The sequence below is a fragment of the Myotis lucifugus genome, unplaced genomic scaffold, assembly GCF_000147115.1.
Source record: "Myotis lucifugus unplaced genomic scaffold, Myoluc2.0 scaffold_117, whole genome shotgun sequence".
NCBI classification, from domain to species: Eukaryota; Metazoa; Chordata; class Mammalia; order Chiroptera; family Vespertilionidae; genus Myotis; species Myotis lucifugus.
This window is the reverse complement of record NW_005871165.1, coordinates 1,620,893-1,646,331: the sequence shown is the minus strand read 5'-3', so window position 1 is coordinate 1,646,331 and position 25,439 is coordinate 1,620,893. Positions and strand designations below refer to the sequence as shown.

The 25,439-nt window shown below is 42.7% G+C and overlaps 1 protein-coding gene across 1 annotated transcript in view; it reads left to right on the top strand.

Moving 5' to 3' along the window:
- Nucleotides 1-11,963: 11,963 nt before the first annotated feature.
- Nucleotides 11,964-25,439, top strand: part of NCAM1 (neural cell adhesion molecule 1) — a 323,962-nt gene continuing 310,486 nt past the window's right edge. Inside the window, 1 exon segment of the mRNA XM_023757902.1 lies at nucleotides 11,964-12,287. Coding sequence (XP_023613670.1) covers nucleotides 12,236-12,287 — 52 coding nt within the window. The 5' untranslated portion in view covers nucleotides 11,964-12,235.

Sequence of the window (25,439 nt, the reverse complement as noted above, 5' to 3'; positions counted from 1 at the left end):
TGATAGCAGGGTCTCATTTCTGGTGTATATTCTATAGGTGCTTGTAAATTTAGTGGGTGTATCTGACTTGTGTCCAAAGGATCCCATTTCTTACTGATGTTCATGCATATTCCAAGGATAACTTATCTTTATTCCTGATTTGGATCTTCCATTGGTAGTGGCTTTTAACTCTCTGGATTTATGCTTCCCTGCCACTAGCCTCTTTGAAGGTAGTGAATCTTCTCACTAGTTTTGAGCATAGTGTGGTGGAAAAGAACTTGAGCTTTGGAGCCTGTGGTATTCATTAGGATGCTCATTAAGTGTTTCTAATTCTTCTAGGCACAAATTTTCACCTCTCTGCCCCCTGAAGTTAGGGGTGTCCATGTAACTTGTTTTGTTCAAGAAAATGAAAGTGTGAGTGACGTGGCTACTTCCAGGAAGAAAATTTAGAAACCTACCTGTGATTTGCTTCACCAGTCTTTTCCCTTTCTCCTCCCATAATTATAGCAACAAGGACATGGAGTCACCTTCAGACGCAGCCCATAAGTGAGGACAACATGGAAGAGAATCCTCAACTCACATAGCATCACCTTTGTTATTTTGAAGCCTCCAAGCCTTGGTGTTTGGCTGATATCTCTGCAGGACCTAAGTTATCCTGACTGATATGAGGAGGCACAAGCCTGAGCCCAGGTCCTTGAACAAATTATGGAACTTCTCCCACCACCTCAGAGAGTCATGTGAGGATTCAATAGAAGCATAAGAGCAAAGTGGTTGGCCCAGAGAATGCATATAACAATGTTTATTTCCTCTTCTGCCTGGAGCTGGCATCTTGTTTAGCACCTTTGTGCCTAGAATAAGACCTGGAATATAGAAGGTGTTTGAATAAATAAGGGAATACATGGAAATATTTAGGTGTACTTAGAGAATGATTTATTTAAAAGATCCTTTAGCAATTTTTTTTTCTGCACATTTTCTTACATCAAGTTTTCCAAGGCACAGCCAGACAAAGAGACAGGGTGGCTGAGGAGGAGAGGACACAGTTCTGGGATTTTAACGGGCTCAGCTAGTTGCTATCCCAAGTGACCCTGGATTGAGTGGGACAATTTGCAGCATCCTGGGCAAGGGTAGCAATGGCCCTCCTGACCTTTGCATCATGCAGAGCTCGTTTGGAGTATGGGGCTCTGCTCTGAGAAGCACTTTTGAGAGGGACATTAACAAACTGGAATGCACGCTGGTGGCAGGTGACAGGGGCAAGATTGGAAGGCAGATCAAGATGCTGAGAAGTCGTGAAGCTATTGTTTATTGCTCCAGATCCTCTCATGATGTTTGTTGTAAGGTTAACTGAACATAGAAACTATTTTTGTTCTCAGTACTTTAGTGGACAAAGTGGGTAAAAATGCTGCCACCTGCTAAACCAGAGTCTGTCATACGACCCAGGGACACAGCCCACGGTGTTTTAATAAGAGCAGTAACTTCCCCACTCACTTGCTTAGAAATCATAGAGGTAAAGCAACCGGAAATTATTTAGCAAACAGGTAATGCTGCCTTATTTCATCAAGGCAGCATTAACAGAGCAGAAAGGGGCAAGCTTTAGGAAGGCAGAAGAGAAGGCCACCAGGGAAGGACAGGAGCAAGCCAGGGACCAGGACAAACCTGGTCCAGCAGTCATCTGGGGGCCGCTATGCCAGAGCTTGGAGGAGGCATTGAGATACCAGAGGAAGCCACTGTGTTGGTGGGCTTGGTGCCAGGGTGCCCGAGCTTCATAGTCAAAAAGAGGATGAGCTTGATGAGGAAACAGAGTCCTCTGCATTAGTCAAAGATAGAAGGATCAGAACAATGAAAGACTGGCTTTAGAGACTGGCCTGAGGTATCAAGACCACAGGCTCTCTGTAAGACACCTTCAGATGAAATCTGACATTGCTAGTTAGACCCGTATCTATCTCCACTGCATACTTTGCCCTCCAAGTAGTTCTCACATGGTGGAAAGGTTGCTTTCCCCACATTAAAGACAAGTGGTCCAGGAAGAAGTTATTCATTAATTCCATCATAAGCATTGGACACCTATTATGTGCCAGGCAACAAGCTGGGTACTGGTGATATTGGAATTAGAATTAAAGTCTCTGTCCTGAAAGGTACCACAGGCTGTAGGGGAGATGAGTCTGGAAATAAGTGATTCGACTGCCATGTGAGTGCAATGATAGAGGTGGGCCCGAAGGACTCTGAGAGCATCTGGGAAGAACACCTAGCCCAGGGGAAGGGCATGAGGAGCAAGAGGTGGGAAGATTAGGGACAAGATGACCTGGTAAAGTGAGTCTTAGGGCAGAGCAGAAGCCAGCCAGGCAAACAGCAGGAGCCAGGCCCCACAGAGCATGTGGGTACTCAGGTCCACAAGGGGGCAGAGAAAGAGCAAGAGGGGAGATTCAGGAGGGGCCTCGGTGGGGCTTGGCTGCATTCTGAAGGAAATGGGGAGCCCTTAAGTGCTTTGCCTTGGGAAAGTGACATTTTCAGCTTTTAACAAATATTCTTTTTAGGAAGATGGCTCTGGAGGCTAGGGAAGGTGCATTTGAAGGGGGAGCCGAAGCAGTCAGATCAGTCTGGAGGCTGTGGCTGCAGTCCATGTGAGATAGGACAGGGCCTGAATTGCCACTGTGGGAGCTGGGAAGAGATCCTGAGCCAAAGTCCCAAAATGAGGTCAGCTAGAGGACTTTCTTGGTATGTTTATTGATCCCATTTTTTTCAGCAAACATTTAGTGTGACGGTTATGGTGGAGTAGGGGTGGAGGGTCAGGGGCGCGGGGCCATGGGGTGGGCAGCGAGGGGCTGCTCTGACCAGAGGCCTGGTGTTTGTCACACTTCTCCCCTGCTCAGAGCATCACTGAGTGACTCTTCCTTTTGGATTGCTCCTTTGCCGATGCAAGCAGAGATGGTGGTTTGGGGGCGCCTCCCATCCTGGACATGCCTGGCTCACTCCACGGTTCCACTGATGCAACAGGGAATTTGTCTTTCAGACAGTGGCTGGAATAAGTGCTGTGTCTCCTTGGAGCTCCCAGGAGCTCCCCCGCTCTGTGGAACTCTTGATGCTCGGGGGGTAGAGTGTAGGGACAAAAATGGCTGCCAGTCTTCAGAAGGTGTGCATGGGCGGTCATTTAGATCCATGCTGACTTTAAATTCAGAGTTCTCTGGGATTCTGAAACCCGTGTAGACCGGCAACACCCTCGCATTTGGTACTGTGTTTCTTTAGGATAGTCCCAGAGGCTTCTGGGAGAGATGTAATACCGTGCTGTGCTGAGGAGGGAAGCAGTTTGGTTCTTCTTGCAAAGAAGTGGTGGTGGTATGAATGCCTTTGCTTTCCTCAAAGAATGCTTGTCTTCTTGCTTCCTCTTTGTCTTAACTCTTCTCTCACTCCCCAAGCTGCGTGTGCATAGGAGAAAAGGTGCCGCTCATGGACCCATGCTCTATGGATGGGCCCAGCTCTGGCTCCAAAGATATAGATGAGACTGGAGGGACCTAAATTTAGTGTTGGCTCTGCCTATCTGGCTCCTTTCCTTGGCACTAGAGTCAATGCCTGATGCTGTTTTGGTATGTGACCAAGAGAAGCAGTACAACCACAGAATACATGAGGAATGGGGTGAGAAAGATGGGCAGGATTGAACTGGAGAAGTGATGGTAACACTGGGAGAGGAGAAAATATTTCTCCCTGTGACCCTAAGTAGTGATGCATCCAAATCTTCTGAAGCATTCATTGTCTGCAACTACTGTGACAATTATTCATGAAGGGCAGTGGTATCCTAGGTTCCACCTCAAAATGAGACTGACTTCTACCTGAGAATAGCTAGTCATCAATGCTGCACTTCTGCGCCCTGATCAGTGACCGGTGTCACTGTATTATCGCAGAAACTCAAAGAAGGGATGAGTAGGGAATCCTACTAGTATTGCTATGGCTAACATGTACTAGGCACTCACTTTGAGCCCAGAGAGTGTGAACTTGCTCTTGTCAAGTTACCAGTGTCCTTCATATTCCCAAATCTGGGGACACTCTTCTCAGTCACATTTGGCGTTGCCTCCAAGCAGCATTCATTACAGTGACAGGCCCCTGCTTCCTACAAGTCTCTCCTCCTGTGGCCTCCGGCCTCTCTAGCACCTCGCCTCAGGCTTTCTGCCTGTTCTGCTTTCTCCACGTTGACCTCATGAAACTGTTGTTTTTTAGAACATGGACCTGGGCCTTCCTCTCTTCTCTGTACATTTTTGGCTGAGTGATCTCCTCCTTTCCCATGGCTTTAGGTAGCAATTACACAGATGACTCTTGAAATTTATATCTCCTGCTAAGATCTCTCGCTACTGACTTCCATGCTCGCATCTGACCACCCACTTGACATCTCCACTTGGATGTCTCACAGGTAGACGAGACGAATCCAAAGTCAGACACTTCATTTCCCTTCCTCTCCAAGCATATCCTGCTGGCACATTCTGCATCGTGACTTCCCTCTTTTCCACATCCATTAGCAAGTTTGGTCAATTTTATCTCCACTTGTCTCCATTTCCTCTTCTCTAGATTTTTGCAGTGATTTCTAACTGGCCTCCTACACCCCCTCCCGCCTCTCTATACGCTATTCTCCACACAGCAGAGGGAGTGGTTATTAAAACATGGACAACTCATGTTTCTCTGCTGCTGAATGTCCTTCATGGGGCTTTTTTGAACTTTGAATAAAATATGAGCTCTTTACCTTAGCTTTAAAGGTGACTCAGATGTACTGTTTATCATCTGTCCCTGCCCCACTTGCTCTTTGCATCCCAGCCACTCAATTCTATTAGTTTCTAGAACCACCTAGATTTTTCTGACCTCGGAGTTCTTTGCACATTCCTGCAATGCACCTCCACATGCTCTTCCCAGAATTGGGTACTTCTCCTTCTTAGGTTGCAACTTACCTGTCACCTCCTCAGGGAAGCCTTCCTTGATCTAAACTAGAGCTCTACTAGCATTCTTTACCAAAGAATCTGTTTTTTTCCATGAATCTAATGACATTTTGTAATTGTTTTAGTTTCTTTGTTTAGTAATTTGTCTCCTTAACAAGACTGTAAACACATGTTCATTTACTTTTTTAAAAAATTCTTCACGACTAGCACAGTGCCTTGCATGTGATAGGTGTTCAATATATATCTGTTGGATGAAAGATTGCCAGGCCTATACTAAGCCCTCTATGTGTGTTATTTTTTTAAAAATTCTTTATTAGTTAAGGTGTTACAAATGTGTCCTTATCTCCCCCATTAACCACCCCCCCCACTCATGTTCTCATCCCCCTGTTGTCCATGTCCATTGGTTTGGCTTATATGCATGCATACAAGTTCTTTGGTTGATCTCTTCCCTTTGCCCCCTCCCTCCCTTACTTTCCCTCTGGGGAGTGATAGTCTGATCGCTGTTTCTCTGTCTTTGGATCTGTCCCTGTTTATCAGTCTATGTTGTTCTCTATAATCCATAAATGAGTGAGATCATGTGGTATTTATTTTTCTCTGACTGGCTTATTTCACTTAGCATAATGCTCTCCAGTTCCATCCATGCTATTGCAAAAGGCAAGAGTTCCTTCTTTTTTACCTCAGCATAGTATTCCATTGTGTAAATGTACCACAGTTTTCTAATCCACTCATCTGCTCATGGGCACTTAGGCTGTTTCTAAATCTTAGTTATGGTGAATTGTGCTATGAACATATGGGTGCATATATCCTTTCTGATTGGTGTTTCTGGTTTCTTGGGATATATTCCTAGAAGCAGGATCACTGGGTCAAATGGGAGTTCCATTTTTAGTTTTTTGAGGAAACTCCATACTGTTCTCCACAGTGGCTGTACCAGTCTGCATTCCCACCAGCAGTCCACGAGGGTTCCACATCCTCTCCAACACTTGTTGTTTGTTGAGTTGTTGATGATAGCCATTCTGACTCTATGTGTGTTATTTTAATTGATGTTCATAAGAAGCCTAAAAGATATATATTACTCTAATCCTATTTTATGAACAAGGAAAACAAGGTTTATAGGTGTGAAATAATTTGCCCAAATCCAGAGTCTATAGGTAAAGAAACTAGGATTTGAACTTGGATTGTCAAGCTCCAAGATGTGAGCGCTCACCCACTTCACTTCATTGCCGCTGGTGTGTGTAGGAGGATGTGAAATAGGCAGAAAGGAAGTTGTCGTGTCTTTAAGTTAGCTCAGTCTCACTTTTTGATTTATAAGATCTTGACATGAAGATCTTGGCTCCTTTCTTCAGTCTGTTAAATCACTTGTTTCAGATGGCTTTCTCCAAAGGCAAAACAGGGATGTAGGCAGCCTGGGGTTTGCGTTCATCTCAGAGCCAAGAAACCATTTAAAACCATCTTTTCTTTGCTAGCTCACTGTAACTTTCTGAAGCTGGCTGCACATTTTATGGTCTGGTTTCTGTTATTTGATTCTGCTTCATCTCTCCATATCTACACTGAAAAAAAATCACCAAAATTGGCAATTTCTGATAGTTCCCTGTGACTGAGTTTCCCATAGCTCTGGAGTGAGATGTCTAAACCATATTTATCTCCAAAATGTCAGCATGCCTCCAATACTAGCCCAAATAACAATTTTGGGAAAATTAGAGGACAGCACCCCTCAATCTTCTTCCAAAATCCCAAAGACATTTTTTTTGCAGAAATAGAAAAATCCATCCTAAAATTCTTATGAACTCTCAAGGAATCCTAAATAGCCAAACTAATTTTGAGAAAGAAGAAAGAAATTGGAAGTCTCAAACTTCCAGATTAAAAAACTTACTGCAAAGAAATGGTAATCAAAACAGTGTGGTATTGACAAAAAGATAGACTGATTGTAGACCAATGTAATAGAATAGAAAGCCCAGAAATATACCTTTGCATATATGGTCAAATGATTTTTTGACAAGGATACGAAGACTATTTATTAGGGAAAGGGAAGTCTTTTCAAGAAATGGTCCTGGAAACTAGATATACACATGAGAAAAAAAGAAAGATAAATTGGAACTTTACCTGACCCATATACAAAAATTAACTCAAAATAGATCAAAGACTTAAATGTAAGAGTTAAAACTATAAAACTCAAAAGAAAACATAGGGGAAAAGCTTTAAGACATTGGATTAGGCAATGATTTCTTGGATATGACACCAAAGTACAAGCAACCAAAGGAAAAATTGACAAGTTGGCATTCATTAAAATTAAAGACTTGTGTAGCAAGAGACACTGCCAAAAGAGTGAAAATGCAACCCATGGAATGGGAGAAAATATTTGTAAATCATATAACTGATGAGAGATTGGTATCCTTTATATACAAAGAGCTTCTACAACTTACTAGGAAGAACAAAAACCAAAACCAAAAACAACATAACCCAATTTAAAAAATGGACAACTAATTCGAATAGGCATTTCTCCAAAGTAAATATCTAAATGGCCAATAAGCACATGAAAAGGTGCTCAACATTACTAGACATTAGGAAAATAAAAGTCAAAAACATAATGAGATACCACTTTACATATATTTGGATGACTACTATCAAAAAAAAGGAGAGAGAGAGAGAGAGAGAGAGAGAGAGAGAGGGAGAAGTGTTGGCAAGAATGTGGACAAATCGAAACTCGTGTGCATTGTTGGCGGGAATGCAAAATGATGCAGCCACTGTGGAAAATGGTATGGCAATTCCTCAAAAAAATCAATTTAAAATTACCTTACTATGCAGCAATTCCACTTTGGGATATACCCCAAAGAATGAAAGCAGAGACTCAAAGATATATTTGTATACCCATGTTCATAGCAGCATTAATTACAATAGCCAAAAGGTGGAAGAAACCCAAATGTCCATTGATGAATGAATGGATAAACAAAATGTGGTATATACGTGCAAAGGAAAATTTGATATAAGCTACAACTTAGAAGAACCTTGAAAACATTATGCTAAATGAAATAAGACAGTCACATAAGGACAAATATATGTTTCTTCTTGTATGATGTGATAAGTATTAAAGAAAAGGAAAGTAGGATGGTGGTAACCAGGAGCTGGGGGAGGAGAGGGAATGGAAAGTTATCCCTTACTGGATTACAAAGTTGGGGAAGATGAAAACGTTCTGGAGATGGATCATGGTGATGATTGCATAACAATATGAATGTGTTTAATGCCACAGAAGTGCACACTTAAAAATGGTTACAATGGTAAATTTTATGTTATGTATATTTTACCACAGTAAAAAGAAATATTGAACTTCCTATGAAATTATATTTTGATTTACAGCTAAAATTGGGTAATGGATGCTGTGCTAAGCTCCCAGATTCTACTTTCAGGACTGGGTCATAATCGCCCAGATGCTAGGAGGTGCTCAGCTCTTAGTCTCCAAAAACTGCCCTTGGCTGAAGAGAGCTGCCTTGGGGTCAGGTTTCATTCCCAGGGCAGCCTAAACCCGGTGGCTCTTCAATATGAGGTGATTGCAACCAGTTCACGTCTCCCAAGGGGCTGACCCAGTCTTTGTTGTGCCCACACTGCAGCCCAACTTCTTTCCAACCTTTAAAAACTTCTTGAAAAATAAGAGAAAGAAGTAAAGGAAGGAAGGAAGGAAGGAAGGAAAAGGAAAGAAGGAGGAAGGGAGAAGGAAGGATGAGAAAACAGCACCTCTTTCTCGATTTGTTTCTTCCACCTACTAGAAAAACTGTCACCACAAGGATTTAAGTATTTGATGAGGAATTCATTCAAAAGGCACCTTCCAGTCGTGCAGTGCACAACCCGCACAAAGAAGCAGTGGTTCTATGCTGACCCCGTCTCCTGCCTCTGCCTTGGGGATCCCAGCACCATTCAGCAGGATCTGCTGATGAGTGTCCACTTACCCCTAACCAGCACCCGAGCAAGCCTTGACTCAGAAGACAAACTTGTCCATTTCCTCAGCCCCACCGCACAGTAGAACTTGGCAGTCATTTCTGGCGTCAACCAGATCTGGGATATGAGAGGCTAGGAGGGAGTTCTGAGGGCTCCCTAGAGGCTTTCACTCTTTAGCTCTGTGGTCTTAATATTACCTTCTGGTCCTCACACTTCCCTGGATCGTCCTCAGTCTTTGGGCAGGTGTCCGTATTCCCAGTCTCTCCTGTCTCTTGCTTTGATGGATCTTAGGCTGCTGTGTTTTCCTGAATGCATTTTAATTATGTCAAATGTGAAGTAAAGTTCCTGGGATATCTGTGAGCTCTGGGATCAGGCCTGGGTCTCCTTTTCAACACCCAGAAAAGAAACCTTAAATGGTTCATTTTTCAAGTAGTCTAAATTAGACCATAATGTTTTGGTGGTGAGGAGTGGGGTCTTAGCTACTGATTTAATTAACTTTATAACTTAACAACAAAATCCTCATATTGAAAGAGAGGAGAAAAACAAAACCTTTCACTATCACACTGCTCCTCAAAAGAGTGGTCCATCCCCCCTTCTCTCCTTCCTGGACAAGCTACTCCTGGGACAATGGTCTTCCTTCCCCACCGGTCCATGGGAGGCTGCTCTCTCAGAGACCACTACTGGCTTTCCAATGGTCAAATTCAGGAAACTTGCAAGTCATCATTTTATTTGACCATTTCACAACTTTCTTCTCCTTTTGATTTGGTCATTATAATGTTTTAATTCTCTTTCCATGTCTCTGACTGCATTTTCCCTACTTCTTTGGCAATTTCTTCTGCCTAGAGGTTAAACATTGATGTTCTCTGGGGTCTCCTCTATCTGCCTGTCTTCTGCACATCTCCACTTGGATGTCCCTAGAACATCTCAGAATTAGTGTGTCCAGAGAAGGAGAGAGGGAGAGAGAAAAGAAGTTCAGTAATGCGGAAGTGAGATAGGATTTCCACACCTGCCTACATTGAAGAGCTAAAAATAGGAACATTTGGGGAGAAAAATAGTGAGAAATGTTTTAATTCTACTATAAGACATGAGCTATGAGAATGGAGGTTTGCAGAGAAAGTTGTGTTTCTCACTCAATAAAAGTTCAGAATAGGTTAGAAAAAATTATAAATATTTTGGGTATCCCAGACTTCATTTTTTCCCTTTCCCCTCAAGCCTGTTCTCTATATTTTTCCCTGTATCAAAACCTCTTCTTTAGGGCAGAGTCTAATACTTATCCACGTAAGTTTAATATGGTAATTTTACACATTAGCATAAGCTCATATCTGAAGTCAAAGATGCTTAAATGCAGCAACCATTAAAAAAAAAATCTATATAACCCAGTGTACCCAGCACAGGGCTAAACATAATAATATTCAATAAATATTTATTAAAAGGTGTTAAAAAGCATTATTTATATTATCAAACTCTGTAAACAACCTAAATATCCAACAATGGAGAAGCATAACCATGATATGGAGAAATGTTACATAACTATAAAAAGATTTCAAAACCCTTTTTACTGCCCTGGGGAAATGCTTATAATAAAATGTCAAGGAAAATACACAGGATTCAAGTTTCTACTACTGTCAATTAAAAAATAATATGCATATACAAAAGACTGAGAAAATATGTGGGTATCTCTGGAATCTTCTATCCAAAATGCAGCTGTATTTGGTATTTAGTTCCTTCTTTCTACTTTTTTGTATTTATGAATTACTTATAATTGGTATGAGCTAACTGTTACAAAAGTAAGCATTGTGGAAGATTGATTTGCAAGAAGAACTTTTCGGGGTTGTGGAAGTCACAGTGTGCTGTGTGCCCTGCTGGGTCTGGTACTTGGAGAGGAGATGCCAGCCGCTCCAGCTGGCCAGCAGAAGATGGGTTTTAAAGAGGGCACAGGAGTGGAGGGCCTGCCCTTTAAAGAAAAGGTGAGATCAACCAAAGGACTTATATGCAAGCATATAGGCCTAACCAATGGACACGGACAACAGGGGGGTGGGGGCATGAGCGGGGGGATAGGGGGTAACGTGGGGATAAGGACACATATGTAATATCTTAAACAATAAAAAATATATAATTATAAAAAAAGAAGAAAAGAAAAGGTGAGTATGCGGGGATGTTGATGCATTGGTGCTTGGCACCTGGGCAGCCTTCCCCTAGGAGGGCTCCCCTGTGCTGGGCTAGCAGGCTGTCCAGGCCTGTACAAAGGAGCTCCTGATTCCCCCTCACCTTTTGTTCCGTAAACAGTCAAGGCTTGCTCAGGTTCTGGAACATGTTTATTTTCACCCTGCTTCCCCATCCTCTTCTGTCCAAAACGCAGCTGTAAGAGGAATTGAACCCTTTGTGTTGGTGCCTCAGTGATACTCTACATTAATATCTTCAAGAATTGAGGTTGTGTGTCCTTGCAAGAAAATACTAGTTACCACCGTGCCTACACCATAAAACCTACACAACCAGGACTTGGGGATCTTCATGAAGAGACCACAGATTTCAACCTTCATAAACTGTTTCCTTCAGTTATTTCTGGAAATTCCTTCTAAACATCTGCATTTGCTTCTAACTTAAATTGCTTCCCACCTCTTTCCCCTGAACTCTGTTGCTTCCCTGTGGGAGAGCTAACTTCATGGCCAGTATAAACAACAAACAAACAAAACCCTGCCACAGCAATCCCTAGCCCTCTCCTAATTTCTAATTTCCTGTACCTAAAAAAAAAAAAAAATGCAATCCTAGACTTTCCTTGTGTTTCAAGGATCTTAGGATCTCTAACGGAGAGATTAAAAAACTTTGAAAACCTAACGACACCTACGATTTTGTTTTTATTATTTGCTAGTTATTAAAATATCCAGCCTCCTGACTAGGGAAGGCTGGTGGCAGGAGGGACCGGAGGCGTGGGGGAGAAGTGTGGAAAAAAGAAATCCCAGCTCTGCCTATAGGACTGTGCGTGAAAGAGCCCGCTTCCTCGGGCAGGCTGCTCCAGGCCGCGTTTTGCAGGCGGCCGCATCTGCCTCCCGGGTCTCTTACCTCCTTGATGTTCGGCACTATTTGTGGCCAGCGTGGTGGAAGGACACAGTGAGGTTCTCACCCCCGCCCTCCGCCCCGCGCTCCCATCCCAAGTTCCATCAAAGCGAACCCGGGCCAGCGCAAGGATCTTCGAGTTGCGAGTGTGCTGAGGCTGGGACTGTCACTCATTCTCCCCTCAGCGCGTGAACGCAGCTCGGCATCCGCTGGCAGGAAACAATTCTGCAAAAATAATCATACTCAGCCTGGCAATTGTCTGCCTCTAGGTCTGTTGCTCTAACGCCGTCCACACTCGCTGCAAGGAGCCGGGGCACAGAATTTACCGCGGCAAGAACACCCTTCCCAGCCAGCAGATTACAATGCTGCAAACTAAGGATCTCATCTGGACTTTGTTTTTCCTGGGAACTGCAGGTACATTTCAAAAAAATTCTTCTCCTTAAATCCGATTTGATCATTGCCTTCATCTCCCTACTCCTCTCCCGAGGGACACTGTTATTTCGGGTGATTTTACGGAGAATGCTAAGGGCGCTCATTTTCGTGGAGCTGAGGAAGGAGCGCATCGCCCTGGCTGTCCTGCCGAACCCGCGCCCTCTCGGGTTGCGGTGGACGCGGGCTGCCTCCCCGCGCAGCGAGCGCCCTGCGCCCCTCCGGCGCGCCCGCCCTCCCACTTAACGTGCCGGGGCGTTGGAAGCGGGGCCGCTGGCTCCCAGGGACGCTGCGACTGCCCATCGAGATGGGCAGCGCTCCTTCCCCGATGGCGGGCGGCAGGGATGCCTTGGCTCCTTGGAGCCACCGCACAGGCTCGGGTTCAGCTGGGCAGGGGCTTGTCAGCTCGGGCTCTGGGAAGAGTGAACAATAAAGCCCGGGGTAGCCACCCCGATCGTGATTTCCCCAGGTCTAATAAAGTGGGGCTCCCCGCCCCCCTCCGTTGGGGGGCGAATAACGGTTTGCAAAATGGGGCGACATGGGCAGAATCTCAGGGCTGTGTGGCCGTTCTTGCACCCCCGTCGATATGACGTTAGTGTGTTTTTTTTATTTGCCAAATTGCTGGTTAGTTGCAAAGCCTGCTTTTGCCCCAGAGCTCGAAGGGATGGGAGGGCCGAGCGCCGCGTTTTGACAGGAGGAAGTGCGGAGGGGCGGAGGGCGAGGAGGGCGTGATCCAGGCTTCCTAGTGTGTGTGCGCGTGTGCGCGCGCGTGTGCCTTCACACGCACCGAGGACCCTGCGTGCACGGTGCGAGAGAAGAATGGCAGGTAGCCACCCGAAACGCCTCGCCCCGGTCTCCTTTCTTTGGGCGAGGTTCCTGGTCCTTGCAAAGTGCGAACAATAGGGAGCTGGGAGGCAGACAGTAGTGATGCTGCCACGGTGCGGGGGGCTGCGCCGCCGCCCTGCGAATCTCCGCGGCCGGGAGGAGGGTTCATTTCAGTTGGGGTGTTTCCTTCCCGGCCTCCCTGGAAGACTCTCGTGTTTGTGCCCACCCTCCCCTCCAGCAGCTTCCCCCTCCCCAGCCCAGGACTCGCGCTGGGGCGCTGATGGACTGGGAGAGGGAAGAAAGGAGAGGGCGCCGCAGAGAGCTGGGTGGGGTAGGCGACATGCGGGGCGGGGGGCGTGTGCTGGGAAGGACCCTCGGGAAGCCGAGCGGAGGGGGTGCCGGGTGCCGCTGGAACTGCCGAGACGGCCGAGCCAGGCCGGGGAGAGCGCGGGGCGGGGCCTGGGAGCACCCAGCACGCCCCCTCCCCGGGAGGCCGGGAGCAGCGCCCGGCTGCCGCCTCCAGCCGCCCGGTGCCTCCCGTGGCGACCAATCAGAGCGAGGCTGGCTGGGCGGGAAGCCGCGAGAGGCTTTTATTGCGGCTCGGCGGCGGCCGGGCGCTGCCAGGACGGTCTCCCGGTGTTCCAGGCTAACGGTCTCGCTCATCCCCCGCCGGGAGGAACCCCGCCCTGCGGCCGGCCCCCTCCTACCCGCGGTTTCCGAGCAAATAAAATGGAGTCTAGGTGGTCACTGGGGGGTGCTCGCTCACTCGGGCGTCTCGAGGCCGAATGGGAGCATCCCTCCCGCCCCCGGCAGCGCGCACACTTGCGCCCAGTCGCTCTGGCTGGAGCGCATCGCCTGGGAGGGCGCGGTGGCCGGGGGACCGACGCGCCTGCGCTGACCAGCCAGCCCCCAGGCCCGGGCCCTCGGTCCCCGCAACCACCTGATTGGGGTATGCTCGCAGCATGCCTTTTCCCTTAGTGCCCCTGGGTCCCCATGGCACGACCTCCGGAAGAGAGGGTGTTTCTGGGACCTCCTCCCTTATAGGTGGGGACGTGACAATGGAGCCCTAATCTTCGGTAGGCCCTTGGGGGGTCGCCAGGCCATTCTTTCCATCATGGCGATGGGTGTAAGGCTGTTTGAACCCCCAGGGAGGGACAGCGACAGCGGTACACGCCCAGGGAATTCCAGGTTAGGATGCTCTCTGCTGCTGAGGCCCGGGTGACACTCAGACCCATGGTCCCTGAAAGGAAAGTGTCCTCATTCCTGACCCGAGGACCAAGCGGATAGGAAGAAGGCAGGACGTGAAACACGCACAGCGTTGCTTAACAAAAGAAGTTGAACGGTTTTCCAAAGAGAAATATTTATTGTTTCTCCCATATTTTTAAAAATTGAAGAATTCCAGTCAAAGGGTCAGCACAAAAATAAAAACAGTAACACACACACACACACACACACACACACACATTTTTGGCCTCACATGTTGTATCATCTCCAGGGACAATGGTAACTCAGTCTCTCTCCATTCCCTGCATTTGACACTTCAGATGCAGGGTGTGCTAACTTAATACACCAAAGAATCAGGTCGGCTGACCCTCTCTTATTTTGGTGTCTTCTGGTCTTTAGGAATACAGTGAAAGGTTGTGGAATTACAGCAGTTCTGGATATTTTCTGGGTTGATTGAATGACCTGGAATGGTTAAGTCATATCTTTGTTTTATAATTTTATAATCTTCTGCCAATTTAACTTGCAAAAGTCAAGGAATGGATGGGACTGATTTTCCAACAAGATAGCATCAGAATTAGAACAAAGAACACCTGTGCTACCTTACAAAAATAGTGGGTGCATATATGATATAGAGGATATGTCATGCCCCTCACCATATAACGGCACGCCTCAGCAGTTTGCAGTGAGCACAATTATGTCGAGCTATATGTTTTCCTTGATTTTCGTTTTAAGATTAGAAATGTGTCTTTCTGGACAAAATTTAACTGAATGCAGTAAAGCCATATTTAAGAATGTGGAAAACCTTTTACAACTCTATCCCAAACCCAAAATGTTAATTTTCCTTCAGCAAATATTAGCATATATTAAAATATTGATAATACCTTACAATTTATTTAAAATTCAGTAGAGTTAAACAAACAGAATATAACCCAGACATTGTGGAAGTGTGGCCTGTCATTAATTTAATAGTGTTTTTAGTTACTCTTCCCAATACAAAGGTTCTAAAGATCTACCAATTGGGATAAGTTTTCATTAGTCTAGCTTACATTTTTTTAAAAAAATCCTCATCTGAAGATATGTTACTGATTTGAGAGAGAGAGAGAGAGAGAGAGAGAGAGAGACATTGATGGGTTCCCTCCCTATGAGCGAGACATTGATGGGTTCCCTCCCTATGAGCCCTGACCAGATCCAACGCAAAAGCTATGTATGTGCCATGACTGGGAATTTAACCCAAAACCTTTTTGATTTAGGGGAGGATGCTCCAACCAACTGAGCCACCTGGCCCGGGCTAAGTCAATTTTTTAAGAAGCTCTCCCCTCCTTCCCCCAATAGATTGAACCTGTTGATTACCATCCACATAACTTTACCCAGGATCTTTTTAAAAATTTTTATTGTTGAAAGTATTACATATGTCCTCTTTTTTGCCCCGTCCACAACCTCCAGTCAACCTCCAACCCCCACCCCAGGCCCTCACCACCCCACTGTCTGCATCCATGGGTTATGCATATATGCATACAAGGTCTTCCTTTGATTAGCTCCTACCCACTCACCCTCCCCCACCTTCCCTCTGAGATTCCGCACTCTGATCCATGCTTCCATGTCTCTGGATCCACTCTGTTCATCAGTTTATTTAGTTGATTAGATTCTATATATGAATGAGATCATGTAATACTTGTCTTTCTCTGACTGGCTTATTATTTAGCATGATACTCTCCAGGCCCCTCCATGCTGCCTCAAAGGATAAGAGATTCTTATTTTTTTTACTGCTGCACAGTATTCTATGGTATAAATGTACCATAGCTTTTTTATCCACTCATCTACTGATGGGCACTTGGGCTGTTTCCCAGAGCTTTGCTATTGTAAATAGTGCTGCTATGAACATAGGTGTGCATGCATTCTTTCTGGTGTTTTGGTTTTCTTAAGATATATTCCTAGAAGTCGGATCACTGGGTCAAATGGAAGTTCCAGATTTAATGTTTTGAGGAAACTCCATTCTGTTTTCCATAATGGCTGCACAGTCTGCATTCCCACCAGCAGTGTACTAGGGTTCCCTTTTCTCCACATCCTCACCAGCACTTGTCATTTGTTGATTTGTTGATGGTAGCCATTCTGACAGGTGTGAGGTGATACTTCATTGTCATTTTAATTTGCATCTCTCTGATGATCAGTGATTTTGAGTATTTTTTATATGTCTCTTGGCCATCTGTATGTCCACTTTGGAGAAGTGCCTATTTAGGTTCTTTGCCCATTTTTTAATTGGATTGTTTGTCTTTTGTTAAGTTGTATGAGTTCTTTATATATTTTGGATATTAACCCTTTATCAGATGTATCATTGCCAAATACAGTGAGCTTTCCCATACAGTGGGCTCTCTTTTAATTTTGTTGATGGTTTCTTTTGCTGTGCAAAGCCTTTTATTTTGATGTAGTCCCATTTGTTTGTTTTCTCCTTAGTTTCCTTTGCCTTAGGAGATGTATCCTTAAACATATTGCTATGAGAGATGTTTGAGATTTTGCTGCCTATGGTTTCTTCTAGGATTTTTATGGTTTCACAACTTACATTTAGGTGTTTTATCCATTTTGAGTTTGTTCTTGTGTATGGTGGAAGTTGGTGGTCTAGTTTCATTTTTTTCAAGAAAAACAATTTTAAATATAATAATATTACATGCAATTAACATTAATATTTCAAGAAAAATATTTTAAATATAATAATATTCCCCAAACTGTACTAATATAGTATAATATCACAAAAGTTGTAGGAAATATTAAAAATCTGCAAATAACAGGATTACTTCTATTATATTCTAAAATATTTTTTCCCTCTGGCTCTATTTTTGTTCATCAGTTTATGTTGTTCATTATATTCCACAAATGAGTGAGATCATGTGATATTTATCCTTCTCCGACTGGTTTATTTTGCTTAGCATAATGTTCTCCAGGTCTATCCATGCTGTTGCAAATGGTAAGAGTTCCTTCTTTTTTACAGCAGCGTAGTATTCCATTGTGTAGATGTATCACTGTTTTTTAATCCACTCATCTGCTGTTTCCAAATCTTAGCTATTGTAAATTGTGCTGCTATGAACATAGGTGTGCATATATCCTTTCTGATTGGTGTTTCTGATTTCTTGGGATATATTCCTAAAAGTGGGATTACTGGTTCAAATGGGAGTTTTAATTTTTTGTATGTATCTGTCCAATTTTCCCAACACCATTTATTGAAGAGACTGTCTTGACTCCATTGTATGCTCTTGCCTCCTTTGTCAAATATTAATTGAGTGTAATGGCTTGGGTCGATTTCTGGGGTTTCTGTTCTGTTCCATTGATTTATATGCCTGTTCTTATGCCAGTACCAGGCTGTTTTGATTATGGTGGCTTTGTAGCATAACTTGATATCTGATATTGTGATCCCTCCAACTTTGTTCTTCTTTCTCAAGATTGCTGCAGATATTCGGAGGTTTGTTTGTTTTTGGGTTATTTTTTTTTGTGTGTGTGTGTGTGTTCTATATACATTTTTGGAGTATTTGTTCTAGATCTGTGAAATATGCTGTTGATATTTTAATGGGATTGCATTGAATCTGTAGATTGCCTTAAGTAGCATGGACATTTTAATGATATTGATTCTACCAATGCATGAACACAGATTATTCTTCCACTTGTTTATATCTTCTTCTATCTCTTTTTTCAAAGTCTTGTAGTTTTCAGAGTACAAGTCTTTTACCTCCTTGGTTAAGTTTATTTTAAGCATCTTAATATTTTTGTTGCAATGGTTAATGGGATTTTTTTAAAGTTTCTCTTTCTGAGAGTTCGTTATTGGTGCATAAAAAAGCCAATTTATTTTTTTTTTAATAGCATAGCAGGAAATAGCAGGACATTTCCTTGTTCAATAAAGGTGGTTCATCCAAGGCTCTGTGCCAATTAATTGAACTAAAACCATGTTGATTTAACTGGTGACTGTTTCTTGGGCTTGGTAGTTCAAGAATTAAAGTAGTAATTATCCAAAAAAAAATATGGTGTGGGTGTGCTTTTCAAAGGGCTCTCTTTGGGCGCTTACCCAAAGCAGCACTAAGAGAAATTAGTCTCCTGGAACCCCCCTATTCTAAGAGTTTTGAATAGTGCCTCTCTTTGGAAAAATTTGTCATTAAACCTCAGATAGGTAACATGTAATTTAATGTAAGTAACCTATATTTATATACTTCTGTCACAGGAAACAACGTCTTAATTTCCTTTCAAAATAAATACCACCATTTTGTCATTCCAAAAACGAATCTTGAGACATGATGGATGTTTTCTTTGCTATAGAACTCAGTTTCTTAAATTATAGACAGCATCTTGTCAACTTCATGCTACTTTCAATGTGGATTTTGGTGTTTCTCACCAACCACTTAATTTTTTTAAGGTGACACAGTCTCTATTTAATATTAGTCTGATGAATTCCCCGTATTTACATCTTCAATGTTAAAGAACCTGAGTGAAAGTGACTTCAATGCCACTGGCCGACCTCTGGAGATATTTCACAGACAGCCCTTCCTGTCTGAGTGTAAAGTAAGTGATTGACTACCTGTTGTTACAGAACAGTTTGAACTTCCTCTGCCAATATGGCATTTGTGATGGTGGAGAGCAGAACCGATTGCCAGGGAGGGAGAGCAAGGGACCGCACCTGCCACCGTCAGTCTGCTGGGAGCAGTCCGCCTGGGAGGAGACAAAGGCATTTAGAAAGCTTCTCCTGTGCTATTTAAGTATTGAGTTTTTCAGTACACAAATATTTTATAGTGTCACAATAAATGTTACTGTAAATTCCACAACTGATTTTTTTAGTTTGGTAATCTCATGAACATATAGGCTAAGAAAAGCCTGGAACTTTAAAAGAAATGGCAGCAAATTTTAGCATTTTATTAGTTTTAAAAATGGGTTACATTAGACAAAATTGAAAACATGAATCAACTGGCTACTTAATAATAATGGTTACTTAAGTTTTGAATAAAAAAAGACTAAATTTATGATTCCTGTAGTTTAAAAGGAAGGAATATGAGTGAATTTCACAAGAGTATTTTTATGCATATCTTAAAATACTCAGCAAATCTCTGAGGAATATTGTAAGAGATGGCCTCTTAGGAAGAGGGAAATGCCCAAGGAACTCGCTGACCCCTAATGGTTAGGTCTCTTTGAGGTCCAGCGTTTTTAATATGAGAAAACAGTGTGGTGGAACTACTATCGATAATACAGGTGGATGTACTTACTACTGTGGGGCAATGAAATCCAGAAATGAAGCTGAAGGTCACAGCTTTTTTGTTATTAACTCTTGGTGCCAAACCTTAAAATCTTTGCTGATGTAAAGGGATGTAAATGATTTGGCGTTGCCAGCAGTGCCACTATGCCCTTCATTTCATGGTGCTGAGTGCTGTCTCTCAGCTGAAGACAGTCCTTAGGAGGCTGCTTTCTGGTGCTGGTCTGGGTGCCAAATGTCCTCCTTCCAGGCAGTTTCAACACATCACTCTTAAGGCACTTAATCATGTTTTCACACAGACACTGAGTTAGGGGTTTCGGTTAGGATGCCACACTTTTCCTAAAGTATTGGTTTAGCTTCTGAGCAATCAGGGGACTACACTAAAAGAATAAGCCATTTGGTCTATCTGGTGTCTGTGTGCTTCTGAACAAAAAGCTTCAATATACCTATGTATTCTTTTTCTCCCAGCTATATGCAAATATGCTTTCCTTTGACTTCACAGTTTGCCTCACTTACATGACTTGAAAGTCTTCTCTAGAACCTGTATCCTACTCCATACTCTCATGAGGACTTTTTGATGTGTAGTTGCAAACACTGGTGACATCTGACCCTATTTTCTGTTCTGTGTCATTATTGGGACAACATGTAAAAAGACTTGTAGTATCTGATTACCTCGCCATTTTGGACTATTTCTAGTAATGTCACACTGAGATTATGTCACATTAGGTAACAATCAGCTCTTAAAGAGTTGAACAAATATGTATATTGAGTGCCAGCTTTTTATCATCAGCTCTGGGGGGAAGGACAAAGGACCGAGATGACATTATTTCTGCTGTCAAGGAACCCTAGAAGCAGTAGAGGGATCAAGGGTGGCCGACAAGCTTAGGTTGACAGTCCAGCCACATATATCCCTTATTAGCTGTCTGATCTTGAGCAAGTCAGTCATTTAACTTCTCTAAGTTTCAGTTTCTTCTTCTGTGAAATGGGAAAATTAGTAATACCTCCTTGTTAGAGTTGTGGTGAATATTTTAGAGCTCACAGGACATCGGTGCATTCAAGCTGTGTTTATTAGTGAGAAAGAGAAATGCATATGGATTTAGAAAAATAATTATTCAGATAGTGCTTTCTTCTTAGAAGGACTTAAAACCGATATTACAGGAACATGATCTCCTCAATGATTTGAACTAGACTTTAGAAATCAGTTGTTAAATGTGCCTGCACTGTCTTGTTGGTTATGGATACTTTAGAGAGAAAAGTGCTCTCATTATAAGATTGAAAGCCTTTAATTAGCACAGGGCTAGATCTAGGTTTCATAGGTCCTGAAGGGCATACAATTTTGAATGCCCTCTTTAAGGAAAATAAGGCAAACTCATTTGCTTTTTGTAAAATTTAGAAAACATGACCATGAGAACACACTGTCAGGTCCCGGTCCCCCAGAGCCTTGAGAGGAGCCCCTGCAAGGGCGGGGCAGCCACCGCCTGACCCTGAGCGAGCCGCTATGTGTTGGTCTGCTGGGGTCCACTTGCTTGAGAATCTAAGCTGATGGTTCCAGCTTGTTAAACATGCACCTCATGAAGGTTGTTTGAGTAGTGCACTGAAGACTAGAATAATGTATCAAAATCAACGTTTTTAAAAGAAGGCGCTATTTGACCTTTATTTTACAGAAAATCTTAAGTGAGATCTGAGATCTGATTTAGCATTTCTCACCACTGATAGCTGATATTTCTGTAAATTACTATCTGGCGTAAAATAAATTAATTGCTCTTATTATTCAAACGTGTCAGATGTAAGTGCCCTATTGATAGGGCAGGAAGCAGTTTCACCAACTAAAGGCAGATGATATTGGAGAAGAGATGGAAGATTTTATTTTAGCTCTCTAAGAGGGATAACCTGGATATGTAATACCAATAATTATAATTATCACCATACAATTCACAGAGCTTTTGATATGGATTATATTATTTAATCTTTATCTAACTTATTCCGTGATATCTATTGAATACTAGGTACTTAGCGCTGAGAAGATAGTGGTAAACGAAACTTACATTATCTCTGTTTTCATGGAGCTTCCAGTCTAATAGTGCGGAGGAATATAGACATCAAACAAGTAACACACATACAATTATAATTCATATTCTGATCAAAACTGAGGAAAGGAACAGGGTACTATGAGAGATGACCAGGGGAAGTTCATCTGTGACTGGATGGTTGGGGAGGTGAAGAGGTACCATTTGAAGAACTCTGTGAAATGGGAAGGACTAATGGTATTCTGATGTTAACACATGATTGATTGACTACTTAATCCAACAAACACCGAATCACTACAAACATTCCCGAATGCCTCCATTCAGCAAACCTTCTGAAATCTTGAGAAGGTCAGACAGTTTCAGGAATTGGGCTGGATTTCAGCTCATATAGTCCAGTAAGCTATGCCTCTATCTAAGGCTTGCCATCTAGTGTGGGAGGGAGACAGACTACACTTATAAATAGAGACATGAATACATGTCATTGGAGCACAAGGAAGGAAGCAATTAACTCTGGTTGGGACTCCCCCGAGCTGGGCGTGGGGCGAGAGTGTGTCTTTACTAGATGGAGCAGGAAGAAGGGATGATTCAGGCAGCGGTAACATCTCAAGTTATGAGCACATACAGTCCTTCTGGGGAACAGGTTAGGGCCAGAAATTAGGAGAGAAATAATTCTCCAAGGCCAGATTGTGTGAAGCCTTAAAATAGAAGCTGTGGGTGAGAAAGGCTAAGTGGCTCACATAGGTGAAGCTGGGGCCATAACTTACATGGGTTGGCTGCAGTTCATCCTTTTCTAGAGTCTGGGTCATTTGAATACATATCGCATCAGGATAAACGGTGAGCACATGTGAGTTTGCTTGGCTTCTGACTGAATGAGGCCAACCAAAGTGAACAGGGTGGAGGGACAATATCAAGAGCTTTGGAGTCTGATGGGTCTGGGTTGAGTCCACTAACTGTAACTGATACTCTGCAAGTCCTTGCACTTCTGAGCCTGCGTCCCAGTCTGTAATATGGGGATAATGACACTCCCTTATGGGTTTTAGTGAGCTTAAGTAAAATCCCATATGTAAAACAGTAATATGTAGCAGGTACTCAATATGTTCTTGCAAAATGTTAACCTGGAATAGTGATTCATTTTTGAAAGGTTTATTAAACAGGTGTCCTGTGAATATGATGTGTAGAATTCTGTGTGGAGGCTGAGGGGGCAGTACACTTCTGATCCTGTAGAGGCTTTCAGAGGGTTGGAAAGAAAGCACCTACTTGGGTCAGACAGGAAATCATGAAAGGTACCATATGAATAAGTACCTAAAAGAAGGAGACTGGTATTAATTGTGAAAATTGGTTAGAAAGGCCGAAATCATCTTGCTTGATTTTAATGTCTGAAAAAAGGTGTGGAAGATGTAGTGTTTGATCTGGACATCATGGGCATGGGATTAATAGGGAGAGGAAGGACCAATTTATAGGAAGAGGTGAGTCTAGCTGGGTAATTGGAATTGAAGAGCAATGAAAGCAGACTAGCTATTGGCTCAAGTCTTATTAAAATCTTAAATGCTAGACAAAGGAGAGGCATGTGGCTGTAAATGTTGGAGAAATCATTTTTAAAAATTTACAAGTATGGTCAGTGATATTAATTGAACATCTGCTGTGCTAGGCTCTGTGTTTAATGCCAGCTATGAATTAGCAGAGAAAGGATTAGGAACAAATTGGTAGAGATTACTGCAGTACTTTAAGGGAGTTTTGGTTTTATGTAGCAGCCACAATAGTGGCTGCCCGAAATAGTAGGTTAGTTAAAGGATTTTTGTTACATTACCTAAGATGGACTAGGTGATGGAGAACCCAGAGACTGGGAGATAGGGGAATCTGTTAAAACTGGTTTGGAAGCCAGTGAAATCCAATGAAAGTCTCTTGCTTTGTGTGGTAGGAAGACCTGTATGCAGGGAAAGGCCTAGATTAAAAAGATTTGGGTTCAAGATTTGGCTCTGCTATTAATGAACCAAGTGTTATGTAAAGTACTAAATCTCTTTTTGAACTGTAATTTCTTGTTTGAATAGGAGATTCAATCAAATAAAATAATATATGTGAAATGGATTACAAACCAAAATACTTCACAACTATACCTTTTATTAATAGACAGATAGCCAAAAAGACTTACACAATCAAATTTTATGTACCAGAGGGCCTTGTTAAAGAAATTAAACTGTGATATGTTTTACAAAGCAGGTAATTCTGGATAGATACACTTGAATGGCTTTGGATAAGGATTAAGAAAAAGAGGCACACAGCTGAGATGTTAGAGATGACAAATCAATCAGTAGGGGTAGTTGCTAGTTCCAAAATGGACTGAGAGAGAAAAATATTTTAAGTTACCAACCCCCAGGGATGAAATAATCATGGTACTGTCCATATGATGGGAGAATTGAGATAAGGGGTAACCTTGTATGAAAGATGGGTAGCCTCAGTTTTACAGACATTAGAATTTAGAAAATAATTGGGCCTTCTAGTATCTTTACTTGAAGGTTAGTATTTTTCAGCTGTGGATAGTGAAATCTATTTAGTTGGCTTCAGCCAGCATTAAAAAAGAAGTAAGGAAGGAAAAAAGAAGGAAAAAAAGAATGTAATGAAATAGAAAAAAGAGTATATCTTATGTAGTAAGAGTAAGTATTGTTTTGTAAAACTTTGTTGACCAGGTTGTGATGGAAAACATGTACCTTATTATGGCTTGAGTCAAAAGAATTTGAAAATTACTGTCATCGATGGGGAATATAGGGCTAGAGAAGGTAAAACAATCTGCAGTGCAGAGAAGGTACAGGATTTGGGGGAGAGGGAGATGTAATGACAACAAAAATGCTTACTGAGCATCTGCACTATCCATTAGCTGTAGAGAGCAAAACAAAAAACAAACAAACAAAAAAACAGACAAAAACTCGAAAGTACAATACCCTCACCTCAGAGTCACTGTCCAGTGAAGATGAAAAGATAACGAGTTCATCAGCTAGCATCTAGAGCAGTGGTTCTCAACCTTCCTAATGCCACGACCCTTTAATACAGTTCCTCATGTTGTGGTGACCCCCAAGTTCATTGTTACAAATTGAACATAATTAAATCATAGTGATTCATCACAAAACAATATGTAATTATAGATGTGTTTTCTGATGGTCTTAGGCGACCCCTGTGAAAGGGTCGTTCAACCCCCAAAGGGGTCTCGACCCACAGGTTGAGAACCTCTGATCTAGAGTCAAATACATGGCTAAGATTTCAGAGGCAGGATAAGGATTACCTGTGCACCAGGAGCAGCTGGAGAATTCTTCCCAGCGTGAGAGTTGAGGAATTGTAGGAAGGATTGAACTCTGCACAGAAGAAGGCTGTTTGGGAAGAAGCAGGAGAGAGTCCAGCTAAAGAGACCAGGAAGACTGAGAGGCAGTAATAGTCTATAATTTTATCTTTTTTCCAGGGAGAGAAACACCATGAATTACAATCAGAACATGGTGGAGTCTCTGTCACACCCAGAAGTTTTTACGGTGTAGTATTTGTGTAGCAATTAGAGTGGTATCTTGTCCATAATTCAGAAAGTGATATTGAACAAAAGGAGGAAACCAGAGCCTAGTGACATGAACGTCTAGGTTAGAGAAGGATGATAATGTTAAGTAAAAAAAAAAAGTTGCAAACAAATGTTTTTGTAAGTACCAATTTTGTTTTAAAACATCTCTTTCACCGTTTAAGACTGAGAGAAGACAATTTTTTCATACGCGCTGACTTTTCTAATGACATATGTTGCCTTTGTTCAGGTTTTAAAACAAATAGGACAATAAAAAAGAGGTTAGCAATAATTAAGGTGGTTAGGAA